A 24,877-nucleotide genomic window follows, 5' to 3' on the forward strand; every position below is an offset into this window, starting at 1 on the left:
GCAGCCTTCTAATAAATCTCCGAGCGTCCATTGTCCCGGAGGGAACTTGAGAAATGTCCTGTCTGGGTTCTCCGCCCGCCTCTCCTCTTCACTGGCCGCTTTTATGGATCTCTGGGGCCCGAGTCTGGTGTGTGGGAATTCTACTGAGGAGGAGGATGATGCTCATGTATGTTCGCTGCAGTTTACTTTGTTCTGGTGAAGTGAAGATTACAGGATTCATTTCACACTTTTTTCTTTTTTAACTTTGCTGTCACGATGATCGTTTCCTTCTTTTCCAAATGTTCTCCACCACAAACATCTGGAATGACCATAGTGGGGTAGTTTTATATAAATCTACTAACGTTACCCCCTTATTTCAGTCAAACGAACATAATCACTTTCATCATAATTACATGACAAAATTCATTATTATTTCTGTTGATTTTCATCTACCAAAATGACGACCGTCGATTCAAGGCGTTGATTCCAGGCTTAACGTGTATACGTAGATCGAAATGTTTCATTTTAAATCCATATTTCTAACGTGAAAAGGCATTCGTGATCTTCAGACCTCGATGTGAATGGGCCCGTACCACCACAAGCTCTATAAAAGTATCTAGAACCCGGAAGTGGAGTCGGGAGAACAACCCGGCCTTTCATCCTGCAGACAAATAATAAGTAAATGTATGTAAAACTCCCAGAGATCTTCCGATGGACGTCACAGAACCGCGAGAACGGGGCGGTGACGTCCGGTGACCGATTCCGCTTGTTTACATATACATTTAATAATGAAATGTGGCTACTGATGGCAAATTCTGTGTAGAAATGTAGAAAGGGCAGCCAGGGCGGGGCCAGGGCCAGCCGGCTGGAGTCTGTTTTGTCCTGTTTGTGTCTGTCGCCATGACTACGGCCGATCCTGTGACATTGGCAGGAAGTGTGTGCCCGTTCTCGCTCGGCCTCTGCGGTTTCCGTGGCGATGGCTGGTACAGGGTGTGGCCCCACGCAGGAAGGAAGGAACTGGGCATTGCTGAAGCAGAGGAAGTGGCCCTGATGAGTTCTTCTCCAGGTTTTGTTACCGCGGGGTCATCAGGGGGACCCCCGCTGCGCCCCAGAAATTAAACGGGTGTTCCCCCACCTGATTCTGGTGATTTCATGGCTCCCAGGGTGGGAATTTTCTCTCATAATCAGACCAGTTATCTGCCACTAAAGGTGTGTGTGCGAGAACGAATCAAAAAGCCTCGTGTGAAAGAACTGATATTTATTTACGCTAAAATATTCGTCTATTAAGGCACAAAAAAACCAGACAGAACCGCCCGATCAGGAACATAACTCTCCCCGCGCATCAGGCGTCACCTGAAACACAAAAAACAGAATTTCATTCTTCTCACGAGTTCATTTGATTTCATTCTCTGCCCCCCCCCCTCCCTTGGCCCCCCAGCAGGTACCTCACAGGGGATCTATTTGAAGGTGTGGCTCTCGGTTCCTCCACGACCGAATCCTGGAACGCAGAGAAATGATGACTGTGCCTGACTCTGATCTGTGGAGGCCACGGGTTCCAACAACACTGTGCTGCCAGACCGCTTTCCCAGCATCAGGCACGCGGAACCCATTACCCGCACGACCCCGACTAGAACATTCCAGCGCTATCAGTCCATTATATCCCAAAGCCACTGGGAACGTGGAGGAAGTTCATCTGCTTCTGGATCTGAATTTACATTTCTGGCATTTTACCAGACGCCCTTATCCAGAGTGTCTTACAGTCAGTAGTTACAGGGACAGTCCCCCCCTGGAGACACTCAGGGTGCAGTGTCCTGCTCAGGGACACGATGGTAGTAAGTGGGGTTCGAACCTCTGTGACCATCTGGTTCCGAGACGGGTGTTTAACCCGCTAGGCTACGACCAGCACGTATAAAACAACAATTCAGTCTAATATCTTCTATTCAGGAAATACAGAAGATGGTAGAAATATTTCTGTAAATATTTAAGGAAGCGTGAACCCGTTCGGTCCGGTGGTTTTGCGTAAAAGCTCGATTTGCTCGAACCGGATGCTTTTTAATTAGGGTGGAGATCGCGGTCTGGACGCCTCCAGCCTTGTTGGATTTGTGCTGCGACGCTCCATTTCTCCACCAGACTCTGTCTCTGTCTGTAGAAGCTGACCACGCCCACTTCACTCACCCTTAGGGCCGAAGAGCGCCGAGTAGCAGGGGTTGTTGCAGTACGGCTTCCCATCATGCTGCAGAAACAACACAGTGGACGTCACTTGATGTGAGTGTGTAGTTTGTAGAAGGTGGTGGTGCAGCGATCATGAAAAAATTCCAGTCATCCCGTTCATTTATGTTCTGTTTGTTGCCATGGTTTAGCAAGGGTGTGTATCTATGTATGTGTTTAGTGTGTGTGTGTATGTACATGTGTTAAAGTATTGTGTGTGTATATATATATATATATATTGTGTGTATGTACATGTGTGAAAGTATAGTGTGCATGTATAATGTGTGTGTATATATTGTGTGTGTGTATGTACATGTGTGAAAATATAGCGTGTGTGTGTATATATTGTGTGTGTGTGTGTGTGTACATGTGTGAAAATATAGTGTGTGTATGTATACATTGTGTGTGTGTGTGTACATGTGTTAAAGTATTGTGTGTGTGTATATATATATATATATATATATATATATTGTGTGTATGTACATGTGTGAAAATATAGCGTGTGTGTGTATATATTGTGTGTGTGTGTGTGTGTACATGTGTGAAAGTATAGCGTGTATGTATAATGTGTGTGTATATATATATATATATTTTGTGTGTGTGTGTGTGTGTGTACATGTACCCCTACCTCAGCATGTGACCCTGCTGACAGGGTTTTGTTGCATTTCTCACACTTGAGACACGGTTTGTGCCAGTCCTTCCCCAGGGAGGTCACCCTCTCCGCTGTAAATACACACACACACACACACACACACGTGAATACAACGCAGCACACCTGACCTGCAGGCGACAGCTGGGTTTACAGCAGCAGGACGGGCGTCAGCTCTTTATCTCACTTCTTACATCATTCAGCCGAACAGCGTGATCTCTGGCGATGGTGAAGTGTGTGTGTGAGAGAGAGAGAGAGAGAGAGAGAGATCTGAAGTGGGTGTGGTCGGACGTCAGGAATTCCACCGCCCCCGTCCCCTGTCTCTCGTAATAAAAGACGTCTTTATCTGCAGGGCTGAGCTGGAGGAGATTCACGGCCCCGCCGCTCGTAAAGTGGGGCGTGGTCCTGAGGTCATGTGGTCACGTGCCCCGGGGGTTCATTTTAATAATGTTCACACTCATCCGCTGTGACCATTCCGGACGTCTGAGACTCATGGAACCCTGAAGCTTTCATGTCTGAGGGCGTGAAATAAAGTGAAGGTTCCACGCGGGACGGCGGCGGAACGTGACACGGAAAAACGTTTACGAGGAAGACGAGCGTCTTCAGTCGCGTTGAAGAAAACCAACTGCAGATGAGAGCAGCAGCTCCGGACTGCGGTCGGGGCGGAACGGTGTCCACAATCCCGCCTGGATGATGATGATGATGATGATGATGGAGGTGAAGTGATGCGGATTCCAGCTGCTGGTGGGAATTTGGCTGCGGTGCTGATGAGATTCGAGTCTGGATCTCCATCGTCTCAACTTCCAGGCAGGCCGTGGGAGGGCTGGAGCGACACACACACACACACACACACACACACACACACACACACACACACACACACACACACCAGAGCGTTGCGATGTCCTCAGAACTTGGTGTGTTTGTATTTTAATCGCTGGTGTGTGTGTTTAGCGGGTGTGACAGAATGGATGATCTGGTCTCTTCAACAGTCGACCAACACACACACACACACACACACACACTTCCTGATGGAAAGGTTTTCATTCCTCCCCTGAATCCTGCTGATGAATGGTGGAACTCCTCAGCAGCAGGTATCTCCACCACAACCCTTCCTCCTCTTCAGGGAGAAATAACTCCTAAAATAACTCCCCCACCCCCCCACCCCCCCAGGTCCCGCCTTTCATTCCTCAAATCCACCCTTAATTTAAATAAAGCCCATTTGCTCAGGTTTGAAGTTAAAGAACACGGAGACGATTGTTCTCCCGTCTTCTCCTGCACCACCAGATTTCTCACGAGGCACATTTTTACTGTCCTGGGACCACGCCCAGCTGGCCAGAGATGACCAGCAGCATTGGGCATCTGCCCAAACCGTGGACGTCACGTGATAATGACCTCCAAACACACACACACACACACACACTGGATGTATGGAGGCTTAAGTCCCACATTCAGATGTTCTGGAGTAGAAGATGGAGGTGGAGATGCTCCTCGCACCCGATACCCGACCTTACAAACTTCCCTCCACTTTCTCCCTCATCACCAGCATATTAAATCGTAATCATCATCATCATCATCATCATCATCATCATCATCATCATCATCATCGTCGTCAGTAATCAGAATGATACGGGCACCGCGGAGTCGGTTTCTTACCGAAGTAAACTTCCTTCTGGCACTTCGGGCACTTGGGCATGTTGCTGCGCTGAATCCGTGCGGTTCCGAGCGGGTTCTTCAAGTTCCACCTGCAGGTCGCTGCGCGTCCTGAGCGCGCCGAGGGGCGCGCCGGCCTTTTATACCGCGGGAGCGCGCAGGGCGAGGCGGGTACGCGCGTCTCTTCCTCCCCCCCCACCTTTCCTTTTCTCTCTCTTCCTCTCTCCCTCTCCCTTTCTCTCTCTCTCTCCCTCTCTCTTTCTCTCTTCCTCTCTCCCTCTCTCTTTCTCTCTCTCTCTCTCCTCCTCTCCCTTTCACTCTCTCTCTTTCCCTCTCTCTTTCTCTCTCTCTCTCTCTCCTCTCTCCCCCTCTCTCTTTCTCTATCTCTCTCCCTCTCTCTCCCTTTCTCTCTCTCTCTCTCTCTCTCTCTCTCCCTCCCTCTCTCTCTCTGCTGTGTGAGTGTGTGTGTGAGTGTGTGTGTGAATCTCTCTCAGGACGCTGATGCTGCGAGTTTACTTCAGAGTTTGAGGGTTAAAGTTCATGTCGGGTGTGGTCTACAGCAGTACAGAAGGTCGAGGAAATCAGGAGACCACGCCCTCACTCACCGGCACGGGTTCTGCTGCAGACCTGGACAATGGATCAAGTCTGGTGAAAGTTCACCTGGAAGAAATATTTGAGCAGGGCTGAGGAAGCAGGGTTGGTCCCATGATTATTCGTCCATAAAATCTCATGTCGCTCTTTTCAACTGACCTTGAAAGGGGATTGGTGCTTTTTTTTCACGAACCTTCTGCCAGTTTTGGTGGACGGTAGATGACCATGAACCGTGTCTCTGGCTTTAGAGAGTGTGAGTGTTGGGACATTTTATGACTCTTGGGAGGAGAAGGGGAGGGGAACTGGCGAGGAACGTCCTGCTCATGCAGTGTTTAGAAGATGGGAAGTGGTTTTATCTCCATGGAGGTTCTCAGTTCTGGACTCTTTGATACGTCTGGCTGGCTTTCCAACCCCCCTCAGATCCAGCTGCCAGATACGGCACCAGCTTCCCACGTCTCAGCGGGAGAAGGACGGTCTCGTGTAGAAGGTGAGCAGTGAGGTGATCTGGTGGAAAAACGTTCCTCTCAAAAACGACTGTCATCGCGTCACCGTTAAAACGACATGTGAAGTGAAGCATTCAGTCATCACCTGGTCATCGGGCCGCGCCCACACCTGTATCATCTGCTCGTCACTCGGCGGTCGCCACAGCAACCCGCCAGCTTTAATAATAAAACAACTTTGTTGTTTCTGCTCCTTTAGTCGTTCTCCCAACGTTCTCTGAACGTTCTCCCAACGTTCCAACACGATGTGTCTCGCACTGCCTGTGTCCCGTTTTACACGATGTCGCACACGGTCACTTTATGTCAGTATGTAACGTTGTTTAAACGTTCCACGTAGAACCAGGTTCTGGAGAAACGTTGTTCCGTTTCACTGTGTACCATCTAACATGCTTGTAGCTGAAATGACATTTGAACTTGAACATGATGTGTGTTAAACGGGCGCCACCAGAAGAAGTGATGGGCCTGTGTGTGTGTGTGAGTGTGTGTGTGTGGTAGGGCTCATATTTAAACAGTTCAGGGCCAAAAGCAGCAGGAAGTCACATTTGGTAATGTTGCGTAAAGTTGCATAATGTTCTGTAATGTTCTGCAATGTTCTGTAACGTTCTGTAACGTTCTCATGGCAGAGGAACCTCATTACAGAATGCTAGCAGTTGGGCACGGCGCTGGCAGAAGAACGGTTATTTCTCGGAAAATCTCACAGACAGAAGTAAAGTCAACCAGCGGTGGGCAGGGGTGGTTTCCTGGGCAACCGATTGTTGTCTGTTATGCTACCAGAGATTGCTATGGCAACCAGATATAAAAAAAATAAATAACAGGATGTGAGAAAGACAGAACTAGCAGCGGCAGATGTAATTTCTGTCACGGGGGGATTCCAAGCGTAACAGAGACAACACACACACTCTCACACTATCACACACACTCACTCACACACATGCACACACTCACACACACACTCACACACACGCACACTCACACACACACACTCTCACACTATCACACACACTCACACACTCACACACTCACACACACACTCACACACACACACACACACTCTCACACTATCACACACACTCACTCACACACATGCACACACTCACACACACACTCACACACACGCACACTCACACACACACACTCTCACACTATCACACACACTCACACACTCACACACTCACACACACACTCACACACACACACACACACTCTCACACTATCACACACACTCTCACACACATGCACACACTCACACACACACTCACACACACGCACACTCACACACACACACTCTCTCACACTATCACACACACTCTCACACACACTCACTCACACATGCACACACTCACACACACTCACTCACACGCACACACACACACTCTCATGCACACTTACACACATGCACACTCTCACTCACACACAAGCTCTCACACACACGCACATACACACACTCACGCACACACCCATGCACACTCTCACACACACACACACACACACACACACACACACACACACACACCACTACTTTCTCTAATAAACACGATGTGCCGAAGCATCAGAAGTGCTGTGGACGGCACAGGTTGGGTTCTTCACTGATCTTCCATGAACGTCTCTGTGGTGGTTCCTACTCTGATCAGGACCTCTGCTTCCTCCAGAACGTCGGTTATGGATCATGGTTGGAAACGGGGCAAGTGGGATGTTTGTTTGTTTGTTGGATGAAGCGCTGAAGTTTCTTTCCAAGTTAGCGGCTGATCTCCTCAACTCTGAAGAAGACCTGTTTTGACTCACGTTGTAAAGCGCAGGTTCGTCGTCTGCATCGTGGTCTTTCCGGCCTTCCACGTCGTTTCAGATCTTTCCCAGGAACGCGGGTCTGTGGTCTGCTGCTGGTCCAATGTTCCTCCTTCTCATGCTGCCTCTTAAACGACTTTCACAGAACATCTCCCAACACGGAGACTAAACAGCCTGATGGGAATTCGTCCCTTTGATGCTGAACTCCTTGATCCGTCCTTAAATAAGCTTCTGGGACTCACGACTGCCTGGAAAAATCACATCATTTCAAAAAAGTGAAATATAAAACATAAAGAACATCCTTAAAACTGTGCGTGTGTCTTTATTGGTCCAATCAGAGAAGAGCTGTTGATCATTAAAAGGTTCTTTGCACGTCTGAGGAACCATGAATGATTTCAGGCCTGCGTGACATCACCGCATTGGCACACCACGGTAAAAATAACCTGGGCAAATAGTTTCCTTGCATAGGCTGCTGATAAAGAGCCATGATAGAACTTTTCCACAGTTCCCCGGCTGTAGAAACAACAATAAAGGCGCGGTGAGGGGGCGTGGCCTGTCCGATGTGTGTGTGTACAGCATGGTTCGTGTGTGTGTGTGTGTGTTGCCCTTATTACCTGCAGCATGGCTGAAGTTTTTGGATCCATCAGCTGGACCAGATCGTGTGTTTTTAATAAAATATCGCGCAGCGTATCCGCACGTATAACAAGTTACGTACGCCGCACGTAGGTGGCGGTTAACAGAAGCTGCCGTAAATGTCGCCGAGTGACTCTGCTTTACCTCCACATCACCTCCGAAAGCCCCCGGTAATAAATCACACGCTGCTTTACAAGCCAGACCTCAGCTAATCCACCACCGGCGCGGCCCACATTACCCATAAACCCCTCAGCCGCAGGAAAACGACACTTAAAATACATAAACCTGGTTTTCCTTCGCTTTTTCATGCTCAGGCGGTTAAAAGTGCTGTAAAATATATAAATGAAGGGTGTTAGTGTAAAGCAATCATCTCCATCTCTCCGTTCCTCCAGCACTGCTCCACTGGAGCCACCATCTCTCAAGGTAGGAGGAAAGCGTTCATCTCCATCTCTCCGTTCCTCCAGCACTGCTCCAATGGTGCCACCATCTCTCAAGGTAGGAGGAAAGCGTTCATCTCCATCTCTCCGTTCCTCCAGCACTGCTCCACTGGTGCCACCATCTCTCAAGGTAGGAGGAAAGCGTTCATCTCCATCTCTCCGTTCCTCCAGCTCTGCTCCACTTGTGCCACCATCTCTCAAGGTAGGAGGAAAGCGTTCATCTCCATCTCTCCGTTCCTCCAGCTCTGCTCCACTTGTGCCACCATCTCTCAAGGTAGGAGGAAAGCGTTCATCTCCATCTCTCCGTTCCTCCAGCGCTGCTCCACTTGTGCCACCATCTCTCAAGGTAGGAGGAAAGCAATCATCTCCATCTCTCCGTTCCTCCAGCTCTGCTCCACTGGTGCCACCACCTCTCAAGGTACGAGGAAAGCAATCATCTAGACTCTTCTCTGTCTTAGAGAGGTGGCGGAATGAACTTCCACTAGATGTCCAAACAGCTGAATCACTAAAGATCTTCAAATGCAAGATAAAAACCTTCTAGGAAATATTCAGATCTTCTTGTTTATTTGAGTTTGTTGAAGAGGTGGTGCCACATTCTGAGTGGTAGTCACCAAACATACATTGGAGATTGTTCAATCTGTTGCTGACTGTTGATGCATGCAGGATGTGACACCACCTACACAGATATGATGGTGAAGCAGCAACACAATTACCTCAAAGATGGAAGAACCATTACTAGAACCCAGAGTAACACTGGTTCTGGCCATTTTCTTCTCGTTTCCTGTTTTTGACTGTCCGGCGGGTATATCAAATCTTCTCTTCGTCTGGCTGCAGGAGCTAAAACGCCGCAGATCAAGTTTAGCTCTAGAAAACGGACGGGTCCTCTGGTGCACACGACTCAGGCCGGACTGGCCAGTTGCTGCTGTCATGTTTCATCAGGAAGAGGAAGGAAGCGGAATGGAGTCGTTCCTCAGATGACAGACGATCAGAACAATCAAGAACGAGCGTGAGTCTGTGGGACACGGGGGATAAGGAGGGTTTTCTTCTGGTCTGCAGACTGGTGGTGAAGAATTCGGCGACTGGCGCCACATTTGTTTGGGCGGGTTGCAGGATCTGGAGACGAAGGTTCTCCTGGGATGTGGTCAGACCTGACTGGTCCAGAACCTGGAGAAGGTGGACGGTGTTGCTGTGGTTCGTCTTTTTACAGCTGCTGGTGCTGCTATAAACCAGCCATGAAGTTAAACACACACACACACACACTCACAGACACACACAGACAGACAGACACTGTGGTTCCTCTGTCCAGTGATTCGTTCCCCTCTTATTCGGTTGACAATCTGCAGACTCCCCGTCCACATCCTGAAATGTTCCTCATGCTGAAGCCATTATTTCACGTCCTGGACCGGATCGTGTGAAGCTCCCCGTTGGGGTGCGACTGGCCGACACCAGAACGTTGAATCTTCTCGCAGACACAGTGCTGCACAGCACTTTTGAGATATAAATGTCAAAAAGGTAATAAAAGGTAATTGCATGATAACTTATATACATTTTCCAACAAATCCTTCTGAACCGTAACATTAAACCACATCACCAGACAATCCATGACAAGGAGGATGAGGAGAAGATGTTCTGGATGTTCTCACAGTTCACACACACACATACACAGTTCCTTAAAATTATTTTGTGGCCAAAATGCACTACGAGACTAAATTCTATAAAGTACTTTCTAAAACATTTTTAATCCACGAAGTTGTAAAATGTATTTCACTTGAGGCTCGTTGAAATGAACGCATCTACAATATATTATTACCATTATTACCATGCATCCGTGCATGGCATGCCTGTTCCTCATCCCCTCTCCACGGAGACCCAGAACCCCTCCAGTCCCTCTTCCGAGGCCCGGCAGGAACGGTGGGAGGCGAGGCTGCCCCCCAGATCCAGGGCCGAGTAAGATGGGGTGCCGCTGGTGGGTTTGATTTTGGCGATGCTCAACGCCCACGGCTCCATGGCAACCAGCGGCCCGTAACACAAACAGATACCGATTGGCTCTCCGGACTGGAGGACGGCAGCAACGTTACCCCGGCCCCGGGCAGCGTGTGGAGGCGGCTGGGGGTTTCCAGCTTGAGATCCTCTGAAAAATAACAGCGGCCACATGAGCCAGTGCTGGATTACAGCAGATCCAAAACCACCCACCAGACCAGAAGACGTTGCTGCTCTTGTGTTTTCCAGTAACCATCAGTAAAAAAAAAAAAAAAAGTCAAATTTGATGTAAAGTCGAGGAGAACAATGCACAATGTTAGGAAGGGCGAAGACAATGAGACGAGCGAGCGAGAAATAGCAGATGGTTAGAGGCTTTTTTTTCAGGAACCACAACAGTTCATAAAAAGGTGGGTTTTAAATGCAAAATAAAGAGAAAAGTAAAGCAGGTCCCTCAGGGCTCAGTTTTAGGGCCATATTATCACTGAAGCCTACAGGAGAGGTGGTGACATGACTCAAGAACAGACGATTCAGCTCTTCATTAAAATATTTTTTTTTAAAGTGATTGTCATCGTGAAACACTGCAGCGCAGCACACGTGCACACAACGAAATGTGGCTTTTAACCCATCACCCTTGGTGGCAGGCGCCCGGGGAGCAGTGTGTGATTACGGGGACGCTTCCTTAACCGCCAGGCCACCACTGCCCCATAAATGGGAAGCTTCCACAACCCTTCCTTGACCAGGAACTGAACTCGGGCCATTGCGGTGAAAGCGCTGGGTCCTGACCACTAGACCACCAGGGACACTTGGGGACACTTATTTCAAAATTCTAGAATTCAAATTCCAATCCCATTCGAACCCAATCGTCACAGTCCATTCAGACAGTTAATTTTATGTCAGTAGGCAGCGGTGTGAAGCGGTAACGTCCGAATTGACGTTGTCCTTCAGAACGGATGGATTCTTTTAAAGTGAAGTGATTGTCACTTGTGATACACAGCAGCACAGCACACTGTGCACACAGTGAAATTTGTCCTCTGTATTTAACCATCACCCTGAGTGAGCAGTGGGCAGCCATGACAGGCGCCCGGGGAGCAGTGTGTGGGGACGGTGCTTTGCTCAGTGGCAACCTTCTGATTACGGGGCCGCTTCCTTAACCACTAGGCCACCGCTGCCCCAATTCAGGAGTGAGCTTCTCCATGTGTCTCCGGACCATCGCCTTTTAATTGCCGCCAGGTTGGAACGGTTCTGGATCTTGTTAGTGCCAGAGGTGTTCGGTATGAACTGGAATAAACAAGAAAACAAATAAAAGGCGTAAATGAGCATTAGCAGCCCTGATGACGAACACAACCAGGCCTGGACACAACGCAGACGGACACAGAGAGTTCCCAGGATGCCTGTAATGGCTGCGGGTGGTGGGGTGATTGCTGTGTAATTTACTTTTTACTGCCTTTCCTTCTCCTGAGCAGATGTTCATGGTGGAGTTCATCTCAGGAGCTGCTCTATCTGGAGCATCCGGTGATTTCTCCTTCTAATCTGAACTGAAGCAACATTGAGGACCCAGAGGGACGTGATGAACTCGACTGACCCGATAATGCCGTCACCATGGTGACAGTAAGCAGAGGGGATTCTGGGAGACGGTTTCCCCACTTCATCTGTTCTGCTGTGGCCAAGACGTGGCCAAGAATACATCTGTCCCGCGTGTCTCTCATTACACACACGAACACACATGGTCACACACACTTACAAGCTCACACAAATTCACACACATGCACGCTTACACACAGGGTTAAAGCATTCCGAGTTCAGGACGTCCCAAAATAGGTGTGAGAAGAAGGATAATGATGGCTGGTTCCTGTCTCTCACACACACACACACACACACACACACACACACACACTCCATCTATAGTCACAGATCAAGTCTTGATGTGTTAAATCTATAAGTTTAGTCTTGACAGGTTATTGATCTATATGCAAAGTTGCGTGTAGTTTGAAATGTTATACATGAAGTTGAGTGTAGATGAACTTGTGTGTGTAGTATTATCTATAGATGAAGTCGTGTCTTGTTGAACCTGTGTGTCTAGTTTGATATGTTATTGGTTTATAGGTAGAAATGTGTGATTTTATAGGTAGTTGATCCTGTGTGTGTATTTTGGTGACGATGTGTGCAGTTGAACGTGTGTGTAGTTTGATTTGCTATTGATCAATATGCAAAGTTCTGTGTAGTTGAACGTGTGTGTGTGTAGTTTGATCTATTTGCAAAGGTGTCAAGTTGAATGTGTGTGTAGTTTGATATATCATTGATCTATACGTGAAGTTGTGTGTAGTTGAACTTGTGTGTAATTTTATATATTATTGATCTATACGTGAAGTTGTGTGTAGTTGAACCTGTGTGTAGTTTGATATGTTATGGATCTATACGTGAAGTTGTGTGTAGTTTGATAGGTTATGGATCTATACGTGAAGTTGTGTTTAGTTGAACATGTGTGTAGTTTGATATATTATTGATTTATATGTGAAGTTGTGTGTAGTTCACGTGTGTGTAGTTTGATGTGTTATTGATCTACATGTATAGTTGTGTGTGTAGTTTGATCTATATGCAAAGTTGTGTGTAGTTGAACGTGTGTGTAGTTTGAAGTTATTGATCTATACGTGAAGTTGTGTGTAGTTGAACGTGTGTGTTGTTTGATACGTTATTGATCTACATGCAATGTCGTGTGTAGTTGAATGTGTGTGTCTAGTTTCATGCAGGGTTCTTGTTCTCTACGGGGCTGGAACGTCCTGATCGCCATCTGGTTCCTTTCAGATCCGGTTCCTGATGATGCCAAATTGTAGACCCTGAGGTTCTCCTCTCGTTTCAGATGTTCAGCTGATGGTGGAGGTGATGAATACAGACTGGGAGTCGACACCGTCCCCTTGTCCCCTCGTCCCCGATCCTGTCTGGTTGTTGTTTCGTGCGTGCGCTCAGGAACGATGCATAAAAAGCAACGGTTCTGCTGGACTCTGATTGCCGCCGGATGTTTTCGTGTTCGGTATCCGGGCAACCGCATAGTTCTCGAGGGTGGGACTCAGACCTGTCCTCGGCCAATCAGGTCAGAGAATGAAAAATGCGGTGGAATTCCACCAAATATGGAAAAGAACTTCACCCAGACAGAAGCACATAGTTTCAGTGCTGGAGGCTTTTTTTATGACTTATTTTTTATGACTTTTTGGCTCGTAAACAGTTCAACCCCCAAAAACGAGTTTTGATTGACAGTGAATTTTGTTCTTCAAGATGAAAGAATGTGAATACGTGTGAAGAAGATATGTGGTGGTACCTGTCTGAGCAGCACGGTGATGTCACTGCAGCTTCTACCAGTCCCTGGCCACAGCTCTCTACGTTGTCCTGCCACCTCAGACGTGCGAAGTTTGGTGTGATCGTCCCTCTGAAAGCCGAAGGAGACAGTGGAACTCCAGCCCGACCCGGACCAGTTCACGGCTCTGACTGGCTCGAACCTCCACTCGACCCGGTGCACTGACCCAGTCTAAAAGCGACCTTTTAACCTCTGACCTGCACAGGAAACCGAAGTTCTCTGTCGAAGGGAAGTGAAGACGCTGAGCCGGAGAGCAGGGCGGGATATGAATTTTAATGTCGAGGTTAAAGGACAGAAGCAGCAGGATCTACAGGAGTAAATAATACTGAGACATCAGATCTCCTCTGGAGAGCTTCGTCCGGAGTGGAGGTCCTGCAGGCCCCGCGGGGTCTTTGTCTGGGTTCGTGTTACAGCAGAGAATAAGCACGTGACGAATTTCCCTTTATTAAGAACAATAAGCAGAGACGACAGGCGGTAATAAAGACTGATGAGAAGTCGTGAGTGGAGGAGAGGAACCTGGAGACCTCCTGCTTTGCGAGGAATGCTGCCGTCGGGCCAGGAGAACGTCACGCACCTGTAGGCCCCGCCGCGAACATCCATCAGCTCCTCTTATGCCAGGAATGCACTTCTACGGTGTTTTATTTCCGCGTACTTGTCCACGCGTCTGTCCATCTTACCCATTCTCGGGACAACATCTTGGAGTGGGAAGCTTCTTCAGATTTGGCACTGGGGTTAAAAGGTCAAGGTGGTCAGCACGGTGTGTGGGGGTTCGAGGCGCTACTCGGGTTAAAATGAAACTAGCTTTAACAGACGGGGACTACAGCGTCTGCTGCTCGGCAACTCGTGGGCGGGGTTGCGGGACGGCGCCTGGGGGCTGGAGGACTCAGGGCTGCGCCTCTGTGTTGGGCTCCTTGTCATAGATGTAGCTGCCAACGCCGCCGGTGTTCACCCCTACACACACACACACACACGTTCGGGGTGTTTAGTGTGGTGTGTGTGAGCGGCGTGTTTATGTAAATGAGCCTGGGTCAGGCCTCGGCCGGACAGCAGCGCCACCTGGTGGCGTCCGCGGTGACGTTACCTTTGGGGCCGAAGAGGACGGCGTAGCAGGGTTTGTGGCAGTATGGCTGGCCGCCGTGCTGCAACACAACAGAGCATGCGTTTAATAAACCGAACTCTCCGGTTCTCGGTCCCTTCTCGTCTCGTCTCATGTCTCACCTCCGCATGGCTGCCGGCGGCCAGCGTCTTGCCGCACCTCTCGCAGCGCAGGCAGGGACGGTGCCAGTCCTTCCCCAGGGACGTCACCTTCTCAGCTGACGGCAAATAACATCACGCCATCATGGCCTGCTCTTATATACGTGTAGATGGTGAAGATCTCTTATCACTCTAGAACTTACCAAAATAAACCTTTTTATTACACCTGGGACACAGGTTGGCTTCTCCAGAGAAAGTGGTGATGCTGCCAGCTAAACACACACACACACACACACACACACACACACACATGCCGTCAGTAACAGGATCATCTTCATCACCATCCTCATCATCACCCGTAGGTGGAACGTCCGTGGTTCTGACCTTTAGACGGCCCGCGGGGGGCCGCGGAGGACGTCCTCTGTTCAGGTCTGGGGACGCCCGCGGGTTCTAGCGCAGGGGCCGGGCTGTCGTTAGCGGGAGCCTCGTAAACGTAGGAGCCGGCGCCCCCGATGTTCACGCCTGCGGGGAGGAGCTTGTTAGAAGGACCGGACATGGTTCCACATTCACAGAACAATAATCTGCACCACAACTGTGTTCAGCTGTCTAGTGATGTTCATCAGGACCTCAGTAACGGTTCCAGATTAACGGGACCATCTGGAGGGGAGGAATATCAGTGGTGGCCTAGCGGTTAAGGAAGTGGCCCCATAATCAGAAGGTTGCTGGTTCGAATCCCGATCCGCCAAGGTGCCACTGAGGTGCCACTGAGCAAAGCACCGTCCCCACACACTGCTCCCCGGGCGCCTGTCATGGCTGCCCACTGCTCACTCAGGGTGATGGGTTAAATACAGAGGACACATTTCACTGTGTGCACCATGTGCTGTGCTGCTGTGTATCACAAGTGACAATCACTTCACTTTATATGATGTCAGTCCATTTTGAACAGCAGAGGGAGCTGCAGGTTACAGAACCGTGAACGGTCCTGCAGAAGTGAAGAGAACCTTAGTGACGTTATGAGAGCATCTAGAGGCTTCCAGCACTCACCTTTAGGGCCGAATAGTGCAGCGTAGCACGGCTTGTGGCAGTAGGGCTTCCCGTCGTGCTGCGAGGAGAAGACAGAGGTGAGAGATTTCAAATCCGAACCTGGCTGAGCAGTTTACAGGTGGAGGTGAAGTCACTGCAGGCTGGTCTGGTCACAGCATTTAACAAACCTCATAAACACACACACACACACAGCTGTGCCGCTATGGGACCAGTGTGAAGAAGTTCATGGTTATTAAAGATGGAGAATTACTGCTCCCAGATCAGTGGTTAAAGACGGTTTGGGGTTCAGCATTCCCATCCAGCAGGCAGTAAACAGGGTCACGTGACCTGGATGGTCAGCCAGTCATGGTTCTTCCACGGTTCCTCCAGTATTTCTGGGATCTTCTGATTCCTCAGGCCACCTGTCAACTGTGTTCTTCATCCCCTCGAGAAAAGAGCAGAACTTTCCTCTAAAACCCCTCCAACATGCTGAGGGTTCAATAGGATGGAGTCAAGCAGTCTCCATGTCTCCTTGGCAATGTGGCCTACAGCCAGACCCAGAGATGCAGTCACAGAAGAAGAGAAGAAGAGTCCATCGTGCTTTCCTCCGCATATCCAGGATGGTTCCCAGCATTAACTGGGACACCTGGGTGTCATGGACGCCCGAGGGACCCTCGTAAAAAATACTGAGAACTGGTCGGTGACATGTGGGACGCCGAGGTCATGGGACGGTCACAATGAGAGCAGCTTGGGACCCGAAAAGCCACAGCTGAGAGGAGAAAAGCGAGTGGCGGAGCAGGTGGAGGTGTTGGCGGGACCTCAACACTCACCTCGGCGTGGCCCCCTGCTGTCAGCGTCTTGTTACAGCGCTCGCATTTCAGACAGAACTTGTGCCAGTCTTTCCCCAGGGACGTCACCTTCTCGGCTGAGGGACAGAAGAGAGAATCGCTCATCAAATTCCAACCACATTTTATTCCAACATGCACCACTTCCCATTCAACCACTGGCCACTCCACACAATGCAGAATGGAGGAGAGAGGAGGAAGCACCTGGAGTTCACTTCCTGCTCCCGGAGAGAGATTATTTTACTGCTGGTCAACTACTACTACCTTTATCCAGGGCGACTTACAATCAGTAGTTACAGGGACAGTCCCCCCCTGGAGACACTCGGGGTTAAGTGTCCTGCTCAGGGACACGATGGTAGTAAATGGGGTTTGAACCTGGGTCTTCTGGTTCACAGGCGAGTGTGTTACCCGCTAGGCTATTCATGAGGATATTCATGAGGATGATGAAGATGATGCCCGTCTTCCCCACAGTTTAAGATGGGTCTGTGTCATAAAATATCAGTGGAGAGATGAGAGGAGATTTGTTTTATTTGTTTATCTATTGCTGAATTAATAGGCGTGTGTGTGTGTGTGTGTGTGTAGGATGGTAGTAGCCTAGCGGGTAACACACTCGCCTATGAACCAGAAGACCCAGGTTCAAACCCCACTTACTACCATCGTGTCCCTGAGCAAGACACTTAACCCTGAGTGTCTCCAGGGGGGGACTGTCCCTGTAACTAAATCGCTCTGGATAAGGACGTCTGGTAAATGCTGTAAATGTAAATGAAGTCTGCTCCAAATGGGCAGCAAAATTCATATTGCGATGACATCTGATGTCATCAAGGCCAGTTTAAATCATGATGGCCTTCATCTGGTGTCCATCTGAGCTCAGTTACTTTCATGGACTGAATTTCATGCATTTTAATGCATAAATAACCAGGGAAGGTTTCTTATCGATATATATACCAGCGTTTTTTTTATAAAAAATGGATAAGTTTTAATAAATACACAAACCTAAACTCTAAGCTGTGAATTTTTATCATTATTGGTCAGGTGATTCCCAGATTTTAGATCACGTTCCTCGTGGCAAATGGACACATGAATGAAAGGACGTCTACTTCAAATAATACATGATGAATGTCTGCATGAAATGCGACTCTCACGCCAGTTTAGAATAATAGAGAGCCCGCGGGTTTCTCCGGTACCTGTGACCCCAGCCAGAGCAGGAGAAGAGAAGGTGGAGGACAACGTCCACCTGATGGAGGTAATCAGCTTACAGATGATTGAATGTTTGGAACTGGAAGTTAAGCTCTTTAGCAGACGCCGGGGCGGGCAGATGCGGTTCTGATCCCTCTGATCTTTCATCTTCACGCCTTGCTTTCCGGACATTTCCCAGAATGCCCCTGAGGTCATCGACTAGAGACCGCGTGTGCACCTAGCGGATAACTTTGTTTATATGACAGGGCACTCTGATTTCATGGTTTTTCACTTTTATTACGGTCACAGCCGGATCAGAGTTTCTCCGTGCTGCTGCACAGCTGCCCAGTTGCATCATGGGAGATGGTATCGCATAAGTAGCCCTGCTGTAAATGCGTCACATTTCATACTAACGGTATTATCTTACATAAAGGCTGCGGGGCGCTCATTACACCCGAGCCCCGGGTCAGCGGCGTGACCCCCCCACGCACGGGGAGAATGGAAGAGGCCGCGCCAGGAGTCCCAGCGACTATCCGCCGTAACGGAGACGGAGGAGGGAGGACGGGGGGCTGAAGAATGTGGGGAGACAACGTTCGAGTTAATCCCAGACAGACGAGCATTCCGGAGAGGATGAACAGCGTGATGAATACCAGGCGTGGAAATTAATCTCATAATCGATGCATCGCGACGTGGACGTAATCGATTATACCATGAACGTAATCGATTATACCATGAATACGTTGCTTGGTGAATTCCTAGTAATGCCAGTAGCGACTGTGGAGGCCTGATCCGCTCCGGGTCGGAGTTCGGCCTCGTCCACACGGACGTTTTTGCTGTGCTTTGTACCGTTTAACATCCGTCAGGATTTCGGTAGAATTTGATGTAAAAAAAAAACGTATATAGTTTGATGGTCCGCTGTTCAGTCGGCGCTCACCTGACGCCACGAGCAGCAGAAAAGCGGCCAGTTCAGACGTCCATGTGAACGAGGCCTAAACTACGTATTTAAAACCTTGTGTGAACTGATGTAGAGAAATTGATGGGACGCATCGTATAAAATAAAGTATAAAGTGAAGTGATTGTCACATGTGATACACAGCAGCACAGCACACGGTGCACACAGTGAAATTTGTCCTCTGCATTTAACCATCACCCTTGGTGAGCAGTGGGCAGCCATGACAGGCGCCCGGGGAGCAGCGTGTGGGGACGGTGCTTTGCTCAGTGGCACCTCAGTGGCACCTTGGCGGATCGGGATTCGAACCGGCAACCTTCTGATTACGGGGCCGCTTCCTTAACCGCTAGGCCACCACTGCATCGTGATGCATCGATAATCGTAATCGAGACTAATCGTGAGGCCAGTGAAGGTCCACATCTCCAGTAATCTAATAAAAACGTCTCCAATATCAACGGCTTCCCCCTGATGACCCGGGACGGGTTCTAGAACCCACGACCTTGCGTGGGAGAACGTACGTCCACCACAAGGCCTTGAACCTTTCACCACCAGGCAGCTCCCTCTAGTGGTGCTACCGTATATGACACTGACTGGTGAAAATGAGAAGTGACCCGCTTCTATCTTTCGCTGACGTGTTGCTAAGAGCGTAGTTATTACTTTACTAACGTGGTATCTCGATAACAGATATAGTCAGTCCCTCACATCCAGGGAGGATAAATAAACCCGATGAGAAATGAGGGATGAATTCTGTCCAAATAAAAGACATTTCTGTATCTTTATATTCAGCCCAGCAGGCAAAACCAGCAGGAATGCGATGGCTGTCCCGCGTCCCATCATGCTCTCTTGCTTCTGGATGCGTGGAGCTGCTGCTGAAGCTGAAATGAAGAAGTTCAGGGGTGGTAGTAGCCTAGTGGGTAACTCACTCGCCTATAAACCAGAAGACCCAGGTTCGAATCCCACTTACTACCATTGTGTCCCTGAGCAAGACACTTAACCCTAAATTGCTCCAGGGGGACTGTCCCTGTAACTACTGATTGTAAGTCGCTCTGGATAAGGGCGTCTGATAAATGCTGTAAATGTAAATGTAAATGTCTTTCGGGGTCTTCGGCTGGGCGGCGGGCGCGTGCATCATGAATATTTTAACAAGTCTCTTCCACCCGTGGGATCCCGCGTGGCCTGCTGTCATTTTCATGGTCCTGAATGAGCTTGTGAGACTCTGAGCATCGGTGTCCACCGTGACATCTTCTCTACTCCGGCTCTTTTACCAGCACAACTCGAACCCGCACCAGAGACAGCCCTCTTGTAAGGGTATTTTGTATGTATTTTGATGCCTTGGCTCGATGTCATGGTCACGCGGTCATTTTATGGAATGGACCTCAGTCTGGTGCATGTGTGTCTGTGTCCCCACCCTCAGGCTAGGCGAGGTTTCCTCTCCCGCACCTAAATTTAGCCCCTGTGTGTGTGGGTTGGAGAGGGTCTCAGGTGACCTCACTTCCTGTCACCGCTGGTCAGTCGCGCTCGCTCGTCTCTTCCGGCGTCCAGAAGCCGTACAACTGGGTGGACCGGACGAAGCCCCGCCCCTTCCCTGACCCCATCTGCTCACAGACCAACCGGCCAATGAGAAGCCTGCATCATCAGTATCTGGAATGTGGGCCAGAGTGGTCCAATCGACCCTGAAAAGTGTGTGTCCCGTCAGGAGGACGTAGACATGACCAGAAAGACCTGGTCTGGTCAAGAGAACACTTTGATTCAATTAAGACGGAGCTAAAAATGCTCCTCCGCTCAGGGCGGGGCGTAAATTATATATGCAGAGTTCGGGGCTCTATTTTCGGCAGCGGCGTGCACCAAACGTGCGCTTCATTACGTCATAAATTACAGATGGCTGACCCGGAAAGGCAGAAGCGAGCGGAGGGAGAGACGGGGGGCTTTTACCGCCTGTTGTGCAACGGGGGCACTGATTCAAGAACGGGCATTACATAACACACACACACACACACACACACACACACACACACACAGTGTGGCAGTTATTCATCGTGGGAGAGGGTGTGAACGTGTTTAAGATGCTTGGGACGTACCTTGATGGAGAGGGGAAATGAGCGTGTTTGTGTGTGTGTCTGTCCTTGTGTCTCGTTGCCGAGGGTCTAAAAGGCTGCTCCTCCCCCTGATCCAGCGTTACACAACCGAGGCCACTGAGGACCAGTGTGTGTGTGTGTGTGTGTGTGTGTGTGGCGAGTACTGGGCAAGTCTCCACTCACAGCCAGTCCATCACAAGTATGGAGTCTGAAATGGTCCCATCACTTAGGGATGAATGGATCCAGTCCAGGCATCTCTGAGGACATTTTAAATGTAGAAGACGGAGGAGTGTTTTGCCATAAATAAGGCTGCGAAGCTTAAAATGTTTTTTTTTCAGGAATGAAATTGGCACCCAGGTTTAATTTTTGTGGAATTCTCTCCAACACTCGCAAAATTCCACACGGCAACATCAGAAGATTCTGGATGGTTCCCGCGCTGTCCATTTACAAGCCCGGTCCCCATAAATCCCTGCGCCCGTCCTCCGCGACAGAGCATCCCGCCTCCAATCAGCCTGAGAGCCCCCTATTTAAACGGGGCCGAGTCGGGCCCCTGCAGGGCCGTCTGCTGAGGAAGCGCCTTTCACTGCCGTTCTCCAGCCGGGGGGCTTCATGGAGGCCACCAGCAGAGGGTGACGAGCTCGAACCCCGCCCCCCTGACACTTTTACACACGCACACACACACACACACACACACACACACACACTCTCTCTCATCAGCTCTATTCTAGTTTACTAAAAAAATGGTCTCCCACGACGATGGGGAAAATTGTTTAATAAACTTTGACTTTGAAAATGATTTTCTGGGATGTTCAATGGTTATTGGCTCAAATATATACAAATAGGTGGCGGAGTTTATTTCACACAGACAAATTTAACAAAACAGACGAAAGATAAATAAACCACGACAACTGTTCTACTGGAACTTCAACCTGTGAACGGAAATAAATACAATTTCCATCCCTGACTGAGGGGGACGTGGGGACACGTGACGTCACATCAGCGTCGGTGACGACGGGACACGCGGCCAGCGCGAGCTGTAATTTTAAATTGAAACGTGTCACTCACCGAAGTAGACGGTTTTCTCGCACTTCGGGCACTTCGAGGCCATGTCGCTAATGTCGCTGCTGCCGCGCTGAATGACCGTCCAGCGGATCCCGCGCGAGGGAGAGTATAGTCCCGCCCCGTCATTAACATATCCCCGCCCACTGCCGAGTACCCGCTCCGGCTGCTGACGTCACGGCGGGGGTGTGGTGTACCTCCGCGAACAGCCATCCATCACGTGACTGTTCATCAAGAGCAGGAGTAAGACTAACTGGTGTGGGCGAGTAAGGGTGAGTGAGGGTGAGTGAGGGAGAGTGATGGCGATTGTGGGCGAGTTAGGGTGAGTGAGGGAGAGTGAGGGCGATTGTGGGTGAGTGAGGGAGAGTGAGGGCGATTGTGGGTGAGTGAGGGAGAGTGAGGGCGATTGTGGGCGAGTTAGGGTGAGTGAGGGAGAGTGAGGGCGATTGTGGGTGAGTGAGGGAGAGTGAGGGCGATTGTGGGTGAGTGAGGGAGAGTGAGGGCGATTGTGGGCGAGTTAGGGTGAGTGAGGGAGAGTGAGGGCGATTGTGGGTGAGTGAGGGAGAGTGAGGGCGATTGTGGGCGAGTAACTGTTAGTGAAGGCGAGTGAAGGTGAGTGTGGGCAATTGTGGGCGAGTGAGGGCGAGTGCGGGCTTGTGAAGGAGAGTGAGGGCGAGCGAAGGAGGGAGAGTGAGGGCGATTGTGGCCGAGTAAGGGTTAGTGAAGGCGAGTGAAGGTGAGTGTGGGTGAGTGAGGGAGAGTGATGGCAATTGTGGGCGAGTTAGGGTGAGTGAGGGAGAGTGAGGGCGATTGTGGGTGAGTGAGGGAGAGTGAGGGCGATTGTGGGCGAGTTAGGGTGAGTGAGGGAGATTGTGGGTGAGTGAGGGAGAGTGAGGGCGATTGTGGGCGAGTTAGGGTGAGTGAGGGAGAGTGAGGGCGATTGTGGGTGAGTGAGGGAGAGTGAGGGCGATTGTGGGCGAGTAAGGGTTAGTGAAGGCGAGTGAAGGTGAGTGTGGGCAATTGTGGGCAAGTGAGGGCGAGTGCGGGCTTGTGAAGGAGAGTGAGGGCGAGCGAAGGAGGGAGAGTGAGGGCGATTGTGGGCGAGTAAGGGTTAGTGAAGGCGAGTGAAGGTGAGTGTGGGCGAGTGAGGGCGAGTGCGGGCTTGTGAAGGAGAGTGAGGGCGAGCGAAGGAGGGAGAGTGAGGGCGATTGTGGGCGAGTAAGGGTTAGTGAAGGCGAGTGAAGGTGAGTGTGGGCGAGTGAGGGCGAGTGCGGGCTTGTGAAGGAGAGTGAGGGCGAGCGAAGGAGGGAGAGTGAGGGCGATTGTGGGCGAGTAAGGGTTAGTGAAGGCGAGTGAAGGTGAGTGTGGGCGAGTGAGGGCGAGTGCGGGCTTGTGAAGGAGAGTGAGGGCGAGCGAAGGAGAGAGAGGGAGAGTGAAGGCGAGTGATGGCGTCTGTACGCATGTGTGAGTTTGTTCAAGAGTGTGCGTTTGTGTGAGTGTGAGTCTCTCCCCCCTCTCCACCCTCGGGCGGATGCGTGAAAGGCGATGCAACAATGGCCTCTTTCAGAGTGTGTGTGAATGTTGGCGGCCATGCTGGCCATCTTCTGGAGGAGAAGTGCCTCCCTGTTTTTCACATTTTTCACCGTCCACTTTCCTAATAACAGCGGACTTACGCACTTCTTTCCATTCAGGAGACCATGTGGTCATTCGTGCCAGTTTAACACCCGTCTACAAGCTCCTGAGATGTGTGTGTTCTGCTCAAACACGCTCACATACACACGCGAACACAAGCGGAGTTCAGTATAGCTGTGTTCATTCTGAGCCGAGCTCGACAGAATCCAGCTTTATAAAGAATCCAAATCCGAGTCTCTCTCACGCATCACCGGATGACGGTGGCCGAAATTAGCAAATCAAATGAACATGGTGGTCCTGTGGCATTCTTCTTCTGTCTTCTCTGGCAGCCTTGGAATAATGCATCTTATCTCTGGTGCCATGGCTGCAAAAAGGGTGGTAGTAGCCTAGTGGGTAACACACTCGCCTATGAGCCAGAAGACCCAGGTTCAAATCCCACTTACTACCATCATGTCCCTGAGCAAGACACTTAACCCCGAGTGTCTCCAGGTGGGGACTGTCCCTGTCACTGCTGACTGTAAGTCGCTCTGGATAAGGGTGTCTGGTAAATGCTGTAAATGTAAAAACACACAGGGCTGCTGTGGAACCTCTTTTAGAAGCTGTCTCACAGCAGCAGGAGACTCACCATGAGGTGTCACGAAGATGGAAACCTGGGTCATGTGATCAGAAGTCAGGTGCAAGTTACGAGGATGAGAACGAAGGTTCAGCTTTGCATGCTGCACGGTCTTGTTTGACTGTGAAGGTGAAAGACGGCTCCTCCATGTAGGAAGTCTGCAGTTGGTTCACACAGTTCACATGCTAAAGCGAAGGATCATTTTGGCTCTTTGTCTGGAGATGTGGAGATGGTTTGCTGGTTGACCAGGAGAAATTTGCACCCAATAGAAATTACAGAGACAAGAAATGGCCATGGAATGGATGGGAATGCCCCCAACTTCAGACAATGAGAAGGTTCCTTTACTTCCCTGACTTAGAGCCAAGGTTGTCTTGTGTTGAAGGTCTGATGAGGACTTTTTTTTTAATACATTGGGTCCTGACCAACCACTGAGATGTTAGACCTGATGATCTGGTTATGAAAATTAATGCTCCTTGTATGTCTCTGGTCATATTGAAGCCCTGCCAACTGTCCTACACTGGAGAACAACTGTTGGACCAAAAAAAAGATC

The 24,877-nt window shown here is 49.8% G+C and overlaps 2 protein-coding genes and 1 long non-coding RNA gene across 3 annotated transcripts; all 3 read right to left on the bottom strand.

Annotated features, from left to right (window-relative positions):
• Positions 1–1,222: 1,222 nt before the first annotated feature.
• Positions 1,223–4,720, bottom strand: crip1 (cysteine-rich protein 1). The gene is made up of 5 exons (XM_028972478.1): positions 4,493–4,720; positions 2,816–2,910; positions 2,155–2,212; positions 1,425–1,477; positions 1,223–1,332 (listed from the first exon to the last, which is right to left on the bottom strand). Exons 1-4 carry the CDS (start codon positions 4,530–4,532, stop codon positions 1,437–1,439), a joined length of 234 nt encoding a protein of 77 aa, XP_028828311.1. The 5' UTR covers positions 4,533–4,720; the 3' UTR covers positions 1,223–1,332; positions 1,425–1,436.
• Positions 4,721–7,115: 2,395 nt separating this feature from the next.
• Positions 7,116–13,742, bottom strand: LOC114785849 (uncharacterized). Its single transcript, XR_003749101.1, has 3 exons — positions 13,726–13,742; positions 10,243–10,563; positions 7,116–7,610 (listed from the first exon to the last, which is right to left on the bottom strand). It is a non-coding gene; the product is annotated as an uncharacterized LOC114785849 (long non-coding RNA).
• Positions 13,743–14,015: 273 nt separating this feature from the next.
• Positions 14,016–22,237, bottom strand: crip2 (cysteine-rich protein 2). The gene is made up of 8 exons (XM_028972466.1): positions 22,089–22,237; positions 16,809–16,903; positions 16,000–16,057; positions 15,340–15,477; positions 15,159–15,227; positions 14,980–15,074; positions 14,843–14,900; positions 14,016–14,712 (listed from the first exon to the last, which is right to left on the bottom strand). The coding sequence occupies exons 1-8, from the start codon at positions 22,129–22,131 to the stop codon at positions 14,645–14,647; spliced, it is 624 nt and encodes a 207-aa protein (XP_028828299.1). The 5' UTR covers positions 22,132–22,237; the 3' UTR covers positions 14,016–14,644.
• Between the last annotated feature and the right edge of the window lie 2,640 nt (positions 22,238–24,877).

This window comes from Denticeps clupeoides, chromosome 1 (genome assembly GCF_900700375.1).
Source record: "Denticeps clupeoides chromosome 1, fDenClu1.1, whole genome shotgun sequence".
NCBI lineage: Eukaryota > Metazoa > Chordata > Actinopteri > Clupeiformes > Denticipitidae > Denticeps > Denticeps clupeoides.

What these genes read in the sequence shown, in the direction of transcription:
- crip1 (XM_028972478.1), bottom strand. Translation starts at nt 4,532, where the DNA reads ATGCCCAAGTGCCCGAAGTGCCAGAAGGAAGTTTACTTCG. An exon ending in CAGCAGGGTCACATGCTGAG is followed by an intron (nt 2,213 to 2,815) that starts GTAGGGGTACAT and finishes TTGTTTCTGCAG; the next exon opens with CATGATGGGAAGCCGTACTG. An exon ending in GGCGCTCTTCGGCCCTAAGG is followed by an intron (nt 1,478 to 2,154) that starts GTGAGTGAAGTG and finishes TCTGCGTTCCAG; the next exon opens with GATTCGGTCGTGGAGGAACC.
- crip2 (XM_028972466.1), bottom strand. Translation starts at nt 22,131, where the DNA reads ATGGCCTCGAAGTGCCCGAAGTGCGAGAAAACCGTCTACTTCG. An exon ending in CAGCAGGGGGCCACGCCGAG is followed by an intron (nt 16,058 to 16,808) that starts GTGAGTGTTGAG and finishes TTCTCCTCGCAG; the next exon opens with CACGACGGGAAGCCCTACTG. An exon ending in TAATAAAAAGGTTTATTTTG is followed by an intron (nt 15,075 to 15,158) that starts GTAAGTTCTAGA and finishes ATTTGCCGTCAG; the next exon opens with CTGAGAAGGTGACGTCCCTG.